Genomic DNA, 12766 nt, shown 5'->3' with positions numbered 1-12766 from the left:
TGTTGTGTGAGGATTTTTCTTAGCTTGGACATGGTAGCCTGTCAGGTTTGAGGGGCAGATGGATGAATCCAAATGGGAGCAATCCTACACAAAAAAAAACCCTGCTAGAGTCTCCAGGACCATAATCCTAGGCATACAATCAAAGCTGCAATAAAATGGTTTTGTTTGAAGCATATTCATCTGTTATAAGGGCCTAGTTAAAGCCCAGACCTAAATCCAACTAAGAGTCTGTTACAAAACTTAAAAATGTATCTTCACAGATGTTTTTTTTTTTTATCCAATCTCACTACACAAGAACTTTTTTTTGCAAAAAAGGAAGAGCAGAAATAGCCTCTAGACCACAGGTCACCAACACGGTGCCCCCGGGCTCCAGGTAGCCCCCAATGACCGCAGGTGGTGCCTACGAGCCGGTTCTAAAAATTGCACAGCCCACCAGTGAGCTGCGTCTAAAATGGTATTTTATTTAGTTTCTTTTCCTTTTTGAATTGCAATTGATTTAAAAATGACAATATCTTTAAAGAAAAGCATCAAAAACGTGTTGTTTTACATATTAAGGTGAACTTTGATTTTTGGTTTAAATGTCAGCACTGAGAGCCCTTCGTATGTCACGGATCCAATAAAGCAGCTCTCAGTTTCAAAAAGGTTAACAGATAAAGGTAAAGGCATAACCTAAAGAGTTGAGGCTGTGTTTGCAGTGAAATATGGGTCTGCAATGTGATGGGAATTATCCGCAATTATTTTTTTTTATCTATAGATCCTACAAAAACATTTGTGGTTGTACCGTGACAAAATATGGTAGAGTTTAAAGCCTCCTAAATAGTTTTTGCAAGACGCTGTAGGTGAGATGGAAATGAGATGCATTTAAGGTTCATAGTTTTAAAAGAAATATATTTCACTGGAGGATTTGTGCGCTCTAATTTGATTGTTGTGTATGTGTGTCTCTACAGATGTAGATGATGGCGTGAAGAGGGAGTATATTCCTGTCCCCATACCTGTGCCCGTCTTCATCCCAATGCCCATGAACATGTATGCCCAGGTCACCCCTACTCCAGTCTCTATGCCCGTACCGGTACGCTACCGTTCACGTTTCATCAACACATACAGCATTAAAAGAAGACTTTAGATGTTGGAATTGGTTAGAAGGATAAAGAAATGTATTAATCTCAAGGCAGTAAATATTCAACGTGCTCAGCTTCTATAAAAAAAATAATTTTGTTCTTTTCAGGTTCCTGTGCCTGTGTTTCTGCCCACCACCCTGCAGGGGGCAGAACAGATTATTCAGACCATGAAAGATCTGAAAAGCGAGGTGCCCTCTGATACCGTGGAGGCCGATGTGATTATAAAAGATGACGAGAAGCCAGGTGAGAGACTGGAGATGAGACCAGGCAAACGGCGTGCTGACAGAAGATCCTGAAAGATGCTGAGTCATGCATCATACAAAGCTTTGAAAACAAAGCCTGTCAGCTAAAAACCTGCTAAAAGAGTCTGCCTGGTTGTCCATTTCAGACGTGAAGCCATTGATAGGGAAGAGGAAGCGTGTAAAAGAAGAGTCCTCCGGCTGTAGCTTCGGGGAAGAGGAGCACGTGAAGGAAGAAGAGGAGGAGGAGGAGAAGTACGACCCCGACCTGGACCTAGAGGCAGACTTCCCTCAAGGTAAACACTGCATCTCCATCTCAGCCTGATTCCACAGCTTTGTCAGAGGAAAGTATTAAACACCGTAGCTTCCAAAAGTACTCACGCCACTTGAAAATGTCACATCATCAACACGTCTACCACATTTTGTGGGCGTATTATGCGACGGACCAACACAAGTAAGTGTTTATTTGGGAAGCGGCAGCAGGAAAATCCCAACATAATGCTGCTGCCTCCATGTTTCACCGTCAGGATGGCGAGTTCAGCTTTCATGTCTGAAGTTCAATCCTGGTCTCCTGAAACTGCAAGTGGGACTTCCCATGACTTTGTTTCATCGATGGCTTTATTTTAAGACAAATGCTATTTTCTTCTACGTTACAAATCACGTAAAACTCCAATATCTGACGTTTGTGGTTCTTAGATGAAAATTGGACAACATTTCAAAGGGTACCTTTGCAAGGCCTTGTCGTAATCAAGCCAAACTCTTCCTGATTTCACAAGAGCCAAACATTTTAGCATCAGCCTGCGGTCCTTTGGGAGTTGAACAGAATAACGATTAACACATGACACCCAGAATGCCTTGCTGGCCAAATCGTTGTGCTGTGAGGGTGACCTGTCCAAGTTTCAGGGATCTGTTTAATTAGATCTGCGCTCAACGCAACACTATTAACTCATCTGCTGAGTAACAACTGAAACCTTAACCCCTTTTGGCTCATTTATTTAGATTTGTCCAGGTTTCTAATTGTAAAGCACGTGGACGGACACCGGCAAAAATGAAATCACTTTGTCTCCAAGGACCATTGTGATCGTCTCCCTGATTCTCCCTGTTTTAGTTTGTCACCTAATACAGCTTTTATCAGGCGCCATCCGAATCTGTGTTTTTTTTATTTATTGTTTTGATAGTCCAGTGCAACAATTGAGATGAATATTTTTTTCCTCCTTTGTGTATTTTATCGGCACCGTCAAAGCACATGTTTTAAGGTTTGCTTGTCTGTCAAGGGATTGGGAAAGTCATTACGAAGCCAAGGAGATCTATCTCATCATTTAGCTTTAAAATTAGGTTAGAAAAAACCCTTCTTGGAGCGTAATTGACAATATATTGGATTATCTTGGGCAGCTAATCCTCCCCCATTGCTCGTATATTGTTTGAGTCGACCGTTTGGCAGGTTGTTAGTGAGCCACGGGGTCCGGCCTGAATGCAGGAGCAGCGAGGCGGTTCGCTATTCATTCTCTCTCGCTGTAAACCGCAACCATAGATTTCAAATCAGACCACGAATTTAAGAGAAAACATAATCAATTCTCCTGGTATTCACTCCTGGATCTGGCAAAAAACTTAGAACGGAGCATTATTTGTAACAGAACAACAGATTTTTAGATTCGCAAAAGATTAGGAGTGCCTGGCCGGCGTCTGTTGTCGCCATGATTTTGTCCTGGTACAGCGATGACAATAATTATGGCTGGATGCCGCCTCTCTGTTGGGTTTTCCCTGCAGAGGCTGCATTTATGATTAGAGATGGAACCAACAAGCAAACCAGAAAACTATTTATAGATTAAAACAAGCAATGGTGACATCGAGAGAAGATGAGACGTCAATCCGAGCCTTTTGCACAAACATTGGTAAAACTTAATACATTGGACACGTGCTGATAAGGAAAGAAACCTCTGGGGTTCAGCATGACCGACATAAAACAGGTAGGCAAGGGAAGACACCCGCAGCTGTAGACTGACAGATTGCAAGATAAATAAAAAATTTTGAAATGACCAAAAACCTCCACTTTATGGACAAAAGCACAGAGGCTTCAACCGAACATGCTGACCAATCCTTAGCGAGACGAATGAGAATGTCAAACTGGAATTGTCCTAAAAGCACAGAGATGAGCCTAAAGATGTTCTGGGACAACGTTTTATAGACTGATGGGACAAAAACGAACCTTCGCCATAAAGCTGAAGTTTGGGGAAAGCTTCTGTCCATGACCCCAAACATGCAAGCTCAACTGTGAAAACCCAATAGTAACACGCAGATAATGTCATGTCTTTGGCTTGTATGGCTTCTTCTGGATCCAAAACACGCTGCCAGGATTTTTTTTACTGGACTAATCAGTATCTAGACTTAAATATGATGTATTTAACACGTATTTTACCTGCTGAAGAAGAGACTGATAGGCTGAAACCAGCAACAGACAAACGATACTGCAGTGAAATCCTGCAAAAGTACCACAGAAGAAGAATGTAAACACATTTTGCGCTTTTTGAATTGACACAAACTGTTTTCACTTTGATCCGTTTTAAGTCGATGTATACAAGTTGTTTTTGTCACCTAAACGTCTAGTCCTCTGTTACTCGATGATTCTGCCCTCAGAGACAAAATGTTGATCTTCTGATGTCAAACCCAAATGTTTGCTGTCTTCAACACGATGAAAAACGATGTTCAGCTCTTTTGGGACGGGAGTCTATCTGCACACGAAAACAGAAATTTCTGAAATAAATGACGGACTTTGACTCCAGAGAATTAGCCAACTGGATCCTGATGTGAACTAATTTCTAATACCATCATTTAATATGAACCAGTGAATAATCCAACACATGTTGTGAACTGCCTCAGCCTCAGAGCCTGTTCCGGTGCTGGAAGGAATGGACGAGGACATGGGCTTTTCTTTGCCTCCCGTCCTAGCAGAGGAGAAAGAGGAGCCGCAGGAGTCTGGACCTCAACCAAAGCCCAGGAAACTGGTATGCAGACGCCCCCATGTACATATTAACTGTGTTATTTCACTCGTCGGCTCGGCTTGATTTTGCTGTGATGCTTCTGTTTCAGGGAAATAAGAGGCAGGCCGTGGAGGATTTGCCTTCATCCTCTCCATCACATCCAAATAGCAACCTAGAAGGCAGATCGCTGCCCCTTAAATCTCGCTACGGCATCAATGCCTGGAAACGCTGGGCGCTGTCCCTCTCCGACCAATCAGAAGACACCAAAGAAAAGGATACCTCCAAACAAAGTGAGCCGACTTGAGCATCGTTGGGTTTTAGGATTTGTGGAGGATACGGATTATAAAACCCACCTCGTTTAAATGTTATAAAACTTAAAAGCTAAAATTTTTCACATTTTAGTCATTTAGGAAAATTGGATGGAACCTACTGAGATAACATTAGTAATCCTTTTCCTGTCAAACCCAGAATATAGTCCCGGATGTTTCACAGCACATCTGAGGGTATTGCTTCGCATTCTTTTCATCAGACCGTCCTCCGCGGCGGAGGATGCAGGGGAACTCGTTTGGTAAACAAACATCGATGGTTGTGTGCTACCAAACTGCGCTTTTTACATATCTGTAGCTGTGAGCCTGTAGAGTTAAAAATAGTTTTCGTTACGCAGGTGTTGTAACCAAATGGTGGCACTGCAGCCTTTAGGGGGGCAGTATGTCAAGCGGTGTTCTGGCAACGAAACAGTTTTTTGTTTTTTGTTCCAGGTCAGAGTTTAGGAAATCTGAAACACTCCCCAGTGATAAGCCCAGTGCTGCTTTTATTTAGTCATTTATTTACCTTCAAATTGTGTTTTCAGAACATTAGTTAACTCAGTTATGCTCTTGCTTTCACTTGTTACCACCCTTCCTATTCACTCCCCTGACGCATATAAACACTTAGTGAGCTGGAGACCTTTCCAGGGTGGTGGAGGAGTTTGCGTTCCTGAATGGGTGTGAGGGGCATTAGGAGAGGGACAACAACCACTACCACAGGGAATTTCATGCAGTTGTTGAAGACGTCTCACTTGGAACAAAGCACATGCATTCCTTGATTATGTTTTCAATATGCCTCCCTCAATCTAAAGCTTGCTTGTAGTAACAGCCTCTGTTGATTTCCATCTCTTGCAGCACGGTCGAGAAGTAACCTGCTGTCGTTGAACGCAGACGAGCTGAATGTTGCTCTGTCGCGATTCGTCAGGGAAGTCTGCAGGCCCAACGGGGAGCGCTACTCTCCAGACAGCATCCTCTACCTCTGTCTGGGAATCCAGCAGGTCCGTATACCCAGAATAAACAACCCTTCTTCACAAATCAAAAACCACCGGTGCAGATCGGGTAGATGGGTTGACACCATCCATGCGTGAGATTGCACAGGCGTTGGCGTTGTTTTCTGGAAATTTGATAGAGTTGTGCAGAAATATTTAAATGCTGATGTAAACCGTTGCCATGTCAACCATTTTCACATGTAACGTAGAGAGTCGATTGGTTGTTACTGAGATAAAGGGATAGAACTTTGTCCTCAGATGAAGAAAATCTGAATGATTCCCAGGACTTCCTGGGTTAAATCACACAGACTATTATTAATTGCTTCATTTTTACCAATAAACAATTTTTGTTGCTTCTCCTAACTGGAGGAACGGCAGCATCTCTTGGCACGTCATCTTAATAATAAAACCCCTGGCTAAATTAATATTGAATGTCTCCGTTGCTTTGAACTGGTTTGTGTTGTAGTAGCATGTCGGGTTGATGAAAGAGGACAGAGACAGAAAAGTCAGAGGTCTTACATGCATTTTAAAAAGCCTTTCCATGTGGTGCTGGCCAGCAACAAACCAGAATATAACGTTCACTTCATTTGGGAAAGCACAAGAGTTGAGATAGCAGTTCAGTCCAAGGTTTTAATTAGGACCACTTTAGAGGCGGCTCTGTGCAGAAAACTGCATCACTTATTGATGCCAAACTCGCACAGAGATATCCTAGAAAGGCAACAGACCCTTTAAAACAATTTTATTTGTGAAATATTTATTCTTAATGTTAAGAACAAAAAAAGGAGATGGAGGTTCTTGGTTTGATATAAAAAAAGAAAAATGTTCTTGTTCTTTCTGAGCTGGTTACATAAACAGAGTTTATTATAATTACGCCCCCTAAACCCACTGAAGCACTTACATCACATGGCGGCAAACAATTATGGTTAGTCTTCAGGACTATTTTATTTCCCTTGTTTTAATAAACGTTTAGTGAAATAAGTTTTTTTTTTTTTTTTTTTGTTTTTTTTTCAGATTTGAGCATGTATACCATGTAGAAACAGACAATTTTCTTAATCCTACTAGCTGTATCCATCCCTGCAGTAATGTTTAAGAAAAATAAGTTAAATTGTTAAATTTTAGAACTGGTATAAAATAAATTGAGACAGTAAAATAGCTTTGGTTGACGTGCCTGTTAGGTAGGAACCAAAGTTAGGGTGCGTGTTTTTAGTAGGACCGGTTTTGCTGGTGCACAGCCTTTCTCCTCCTCTGCATCCATGTGAGGGTCAGCGCGTGTCTGCTGGGAGGAGCACATTTTTCTCTAAGATCGCCATTTGGAGATTTTTTTTTACAGGAAAACGTAAGAATTGGTTTGAAGCGTTGTTGTCTGTTTCCGGAAGGAGTTTGTTGGTCTGTGTTTGGCTGCATTTGGTCTCCCTTTGTTTAGAACATTTGTGTCTGATCGTATTTATTTTTGATTTTATACAGGTTTAAATGAACTCGTTAGCGTGTCCAGTGATTATATCTATTGCTGTTCACATCCTGAAAAACTGTGATGTTGATCTTTTTTTATGAGGACACTAAAGCCTCGTTGCTTTAGGTGGCCTCAGATCACCATGTGCGCTGTACTGATGGCAGATTTTCTTTGTTTAAAGCATCTTAACGCCAAAGGCCGGAAGGATGATCTGTTCAGTGACCCGTGTTACCAGCAGTTTGGAGAGGAGCTCAACAAGGTGCTCAAAGACTGGCAGCCCAGCGTGCTTCCTGATGGTAAGAGCAGCCAGAAGCCGTGCTCTACACACCAAATGTTAAGCTTCTGGAAAATCACGTTTGTCGTAGTTTATTCCCTTAAATGCAATGACTGGTTTAAGATTTATAGTAGTATTTATGTTGCATTACATTTGGCTCGGAAATCAAAAATGGGAGTCGGGGATGGGATAAACCCGAGGAAACAGCGTTCCAGTTAACGCAGTTGGAGAAGCCAGTATTGCAAAATAATATTTTTTTTAAAAAGATTAGGATTCCAATATGGTGACGGACAGGAAATCTTTTGTTCGTAGGATCTCTTTCAAACGTCCTTTAAAGTTGTACTTTCCACATGCAAAGGCCCCTTTCAATTTGTTCGGTTCAGAGTTCTAGCAGCTACTTTGATTTTAGACGCGCTCTCACAGCTGTTCATTAGTTTGCTGTTGTCAATGTGAGGAGCTGCCATATTGGACAATGAGCCTTAAAAATGTCTCAGACTTTCCAGAGGGGAAAGTCCGACTTTATTAGCCATTGGTCGATTTTTTTTTTTCCCCCGATCAAAGCCAGAATTTCCCAGTTCCCACTGCAAATGAAACGCAACATTAGAGGTGCTTTCACCGGTGCCGGTCAGCGGTCATGTCCAGTGATTATAACCTCTTCTGCTGTTCACATCCTGATGCTCTGTGATTGCATTAGAAACGTATATGAGGACATGCAGGAATTACAGCTTCAGCCTTTGCTCCGTCGCACAGTAAGCATGCTTGTTTGGTTTTTTGAGTCCCTGAATGGTTACTGGAGCGCTTTGTTCAGGCGCACTGTGGGGTCGAGTGGAGGAGCAGAGCCTGTGGAGCAGTCAGCACCTCGGGGGGCAGAGTCCAGCCTCCCTGCTCCGCTCTCTGGTTTACCTCAACACCAAATACTTTGGCCTGCGCACCGTGGAGCAGCACCTGCGCCTCTCCTTCGCTAACGTTTACGGGCCCGACACCATCCATCCTGTCAGCAAGGAGAGCACCATCTGCATCCGCGTGCCCTCCATCTCTCAGGACCACCATGGTAAGGCTGGGAACATGGAAAGGCCATACGTGCACTCAGGTACTTTAGGGTTTCATCTGCTTCTTATGCAGCAGGGTCAAGATTTCTGTTTGAAGCTGCTTTTGCCACACACGCCTTTTTAAAAGGCGAGTTTTGTTTCATCTCGATCTGTAGGCGAGGTGGAGGCAGAATCCAGGAAGAGGAAGCGGCAGCTGAACGAGGACGGACCGGATGAAAACGACGGCTCTGTTTGCTGCCCAGTAAAGAAGCACGAGTGTCGTCTCTATGAGCTCTATAGATCCAAGTGGTAAATATGCTTCGTTTCACTGCTAGTCTGTTTTTTTCCCCCCACATGGCTATCTTATTATGAGTTCCAGCTGCAGCGTGAAAAACAGACATTTGTCCATTTTTATCAAGAGGTAGTTTGCATTTAATTGCCTTCAAGTAGGCGTGGCCCAGATCCTCCGAGCACGATAACCCAGAGTAAAAAAAACCATAGAAAATGTAAAGGGGTTTACCATGAGCACATTGATTTTATTTAAAACACTCAATTATTCCTGCTCCTGTTCAAATTATCCCTGTTGTTTATAATAGTAACAGTAATGGTCCAAGATTTTTTTTATATTTAATTTAAGCCAACATATAGAATTAAAACCTGCTAAGTTTAGTATCATATCTAAGTTCTTATTGTACAGAATATTATGATTTATTGCTGTTTTGCTCTCTATAAAGTAACTAGAAGAAGCGAAAATTATCTGGTTAGTTGGGCTATCTATTTAGCTAGTTCACGTACATAAGAGTGAGTTTTGCTTCTTGGTTGGTTTCAAAACGATGATGATCTCTGTTTCTGATCATCTAAAATATACCCAAGCAGCCAAAGCATCTTTTTTTTCTTGTGAGCAAAGGAAAAGTGTAGGATCTTTCTTTTCTTGAGAGAGTGAGTTGGGATTATTACAGTTTCTTCAATTTCCCCTCTACATTTGCATTATTTTCTCCGTTTGGAGTGGCAGTCTGTGGAGAAGCTGCTTCTGATCTCATCTGTCAGAGTGGGGGGAGAACCGTTTTCCTGACTCTCAGGAGGATGAGGACCCGCAGGGCGCCAGGGGCCGTCATCTACGGGAACGGTCTGGGTTTAGAGCCCGCAGGGGAAATAACTTGGTAGAAAGGGGGTGCTTCTGACAGTGAAGTTCCAAGAACTCATAGTGAAAACGCTGCCTTTGATGCTCCAGCACTAATTTAATATGAATTAAGTTTTCATGGTTTAAAACGCAGGCGGAGCTGGTAGGAAAAAGCTGATTAAACTTGAAGCGTCTTCGCTGCTGGTCCCCAAGTCCTGTGATTAGAAGTCTCTGCTGTTCACATCCTGAACCTCACTGTTGACTGAGAAAATATGAGGACTTAAAATGTTGCTTTATTTAACATTTCTTCATCTTCTGGAACAGATTAACAGTCTGCTCGTTTTTGTCTTTTCTTTTCCCGCCCTCTTCGTCTTCTTCTATCTCCCCTGGTTTTGCCTTCCCTATTCTGCTCCTCTCCTGTCCTCCTTCCAGTCCGCCGTTGCTGTGGGAACGCCTCGACGTCTTCTACGTCCAGCCGGATCCCGCCTGCAGCCCCAGCGACCCGGTGTGGTTCAGCTCGGCTCCCCTGGAGCGCCAGATCCTAGAAAGCCTCCTGACTAGAGTCCTCCTGGTCAGAGACATTTACACAGACAAGCCACTCCTGGAGGAAGATGACGACGACGAAGAGGACCACGGGGAAGAAGTCGGAGGAGAGTAGCGTCGGCTTGAACTTTGTTTAGTAGAACCTGAGAAGAACGCGTAGGGTAACCTAGTAGTACATGTCCCCTTTATCCTCGTCTCTTCACCGACTTTAGTGACTTATTGTTTCCTCCTGGCGAGGGACACCCACAGCAAGCAGAGGATGCTTACAGTGGTGGTGAAAAGCAGCCCAGACTTTTGCTTCTGCCTCAAAAAGGAATGCAGACGACATAACCTTTGATTTCAGAAGGTGGTGGAAAAGCACGGCCACGTAGGAGAACCAAGAGCAACGACTTTATGATATAAAGTAGTGAGCTGGAGCTTCTTCAGACCATGAGATGCGCCCAAACAAGAGTTAGAGATGGGTGTGGGTGTGAAGGGATATCAGGATATTTTTCAAAAACACACTTCTGAGATGCAGGTTTTAGTTTTCAGTCCAGCAGCTCGGAGATATAGGAAACAAACCAATCATCCCTCAGGCCGCCTCCAAAAAGGGAATCACTGTTTCACGTTCACGTCCTTTTTACCGTCACTGGGTGGAGAGCAGAAAGCAGCACATTGGGTACAAGAGAAGTGAATGAGTTCATGCTAAAAACCAGCAACACACAAAGAAAGTGTGAGGAGAGTACCACAAGGTGAAGGGGGAGAGAGAACCACGTTCTCAGTTCAGTAGGGCCCATTTCTGCAAGAATAATGGCGTCAATGTTTGGTCATGTTTAATTTTGCATATTGAGTTTAAAACATCCAAGAAAAACAAAGTCCACATTGGATCTTTGCGTTTAATTTGCTCAGTTGTGAAACACTTGGTTTGGGGGACAGGCCTCGCTTTCTCTGCAGTGTTTTATATAAAGGAGAGCATGACACGTTAATTACAGCAGTAATTGGATCACCTTTGAGATTCTGAGGGTTTTTGGCTTCTTAAAGTCCGTATTCTCATCCCACGTGGTTTTATACTAACGTGTTCATAGATTAACTCCTTAAGAGAATTTCGCCCTGTTAGTCCACCAACACTGACACACAGTGTGTCGTTTTTCTGGTTGTTAGATCCCATTATGACAGTAAACTGGTTGTGTATCAATAATAATAATACATGCACGGTGTACTGTATCCCCTGTTCGGAGACGTTGAGATCAGAGATGTACCGATCGGGTATTTTGTGGCGGCCAATTTCCGATCTTTCCGATTTGTGGAAGCTTTGGCCAAATTATGCCAGTTTTAGTAAATTGTGTTTCCTCCTTTAAAAGTTATTAAAAGTAAAAATACTTTTTTTTTTTTTTTTTTTTTACTTTCTGGGTAGTGCTGACCTTTCTTGACACTAGGGAGTTGATGGATGAAAGAAAACAGGAAAAAAAGCAAATCAGAGTTAAGTCAGCATTTAATGCTTCCGGGACAGAGGGATGTATAGATTTAAAAACCTAACTAAGAAGAATTACAGCCTAAGCCCGTTTTTGCCGTTACAAGATAAAATGCAGCAAAAACGTATATATTTTTTTGTACATCTGAAGGTGTAATGCGGACCATATCAAAAGCCATTTTCTTATGGCGCGGTCCATCCACGATGACCTGCGTCGGCCAGGTTAATATTTGATCAGGGAAAGTTGTGATTTATCGTAGTGTTGCGTTTAATTGTTAAATCGTTCGCTCCATTATTGCTTAAACGAGCCTTAAGAAATCTTCTGTGACCGATTATTGGCGCTGACATCGCGTGAGGGAGAGAGCAGTCCGCGTTGCACAGCTCTGCACTTAAACGTTTCATTAATTTTATAAAATGAAGAAAAGGGTAGGTGACATTTTTTTAGCTCCTTAGTATCTCGTCTTAGAGTTAAAAGGATTATCTTTACTTACAGCTATCTCTGTCTCCAGAGTCAGTGGACCTTCATTAAACAGATTTCCAAATGACTGCCATTGTGTGCTGCAGGATGTTTAATCCCTTTACTTAAATTTTTTTTAAAAGGATAAAACTATAACTTCTCTGATACCTTCAGCTTCCTGTTATCTGCTGAAGTCTCCCGCCTTGTTTGAAAAGGGAAGCCTTTCTTTTCCAGAACCATGTTGCATCTGTTGCGCTTCCTCTGAATCCACCGATCTGGAAAATGGCGGACAACTTCTGAGTAACAACCTCCTCACCAGAGAGTTGTCGGCGCGCCCTGCGCTAGCGTCTGTGCGTTCACTGATCGGATTTACGTTTCAGACTAGCAGGTGAAGTTCAGACAGGAGGATTTCCCTAATATGCCCTGCGTTGTTCATCACTCTCTTAAACGGCTCTAGCTACAATTGAATCTTAGGCTTTTGGCCTGTACAGGTGCATGTGTTTAATTATTGATGGCGTAACAAGCAACCAGACGCCTACATTTCAATAGACGGTAGAAGCCGACATGTCGGGGAAACCTAAAAGCGCTGAGTTGAGTTTCTGGGTTCGACCGTTCTCACTGATCAGAGCCTTTCTGTTGTATCTCCGTGTCGTTCCTCTGCTCGCTGAAAGAAGCCGACTCAACCTCACTTTCTTTAGGGATCAACCTCTTGTATAAGAAACTAAGTTGCTGCTTTTCTCTGCAGTGTCAGCTCGGTAGATCAGAGTTCGGCTCTCTGTTTTTTTCCGAGGTTAGAAAAAGGAAACCAGGTGTCA

General features: G+C 42.8%; 1 protein-coding gene across 1 annotated transcript in view; it reads left to right on the top strand.

Annotated features, from left to right (window-relative positions):
- The window catches only part of zmym2 (zinc finger, MYM-type 2), a 37060-nt gene extending 25655 nt beyond the window's left edge, over positions 1 to 11405 (top strand). The window contains exons 16-25 of the mRNA XM_012880073.3: positions 948 to 1069; positions 1226 to 1361; positions 1507 to 1653; positions 4235 to 4359; positions 4445 to 4625; positions 5496 to 5638; positions 7261 to 7375; positions 8162 to 8404; positions 8558 to 8690; positions 9934 to 11405. Of these exons, the coding sequence (XP_012735527.2) occupies positions 948 to 1069; positions 1226 to 1361; positions 1507 to 1653; positions 4235 to 4359; positions 4445 to 4625; positions 5496 to 5638; positions 7261 to 7375; positions 8162 to 8404; positions 8558 to 8690; positions 9934 to 10159 (1571 nt within the window). The 3' untranslated portion in view covers positions 10160 to 11405. The remainder of the gene's footprint in view (positions 1 to 947; positions 1070 to 1225; positions 1362 to 1506; positions 1654 to 4234; positions 4360 to 4444; positions 4626 to 5495; positions 5639 to 7260; positions 7376 to 8161; positions 8405 to 8557; positions 8691 to 9933) is intronic.
- Positions 11406 to 12766: the final 1361 nt, after the last annotated feature.

This window comes from Fundulus heteroclitus, chromosome 7 (genome assembly GCF_011125445.2).
Source record: "Fundulus heteroclitus isolate FHET01 chromosome 7, MU-UCD_Fhet_4.1, whole genome shotgun sequence".
In the NCBI taxonomy this organism is placed as follows: Eukaryota; Metazoa; Chordata; class Actinopteri; order Cyprinodontiformes; family Fundulidae; genus Fundulus; species Fundulus heteroclitus.
This window is presented reverse-complemented; position numbering and strand designations above follow the sequence as displayed.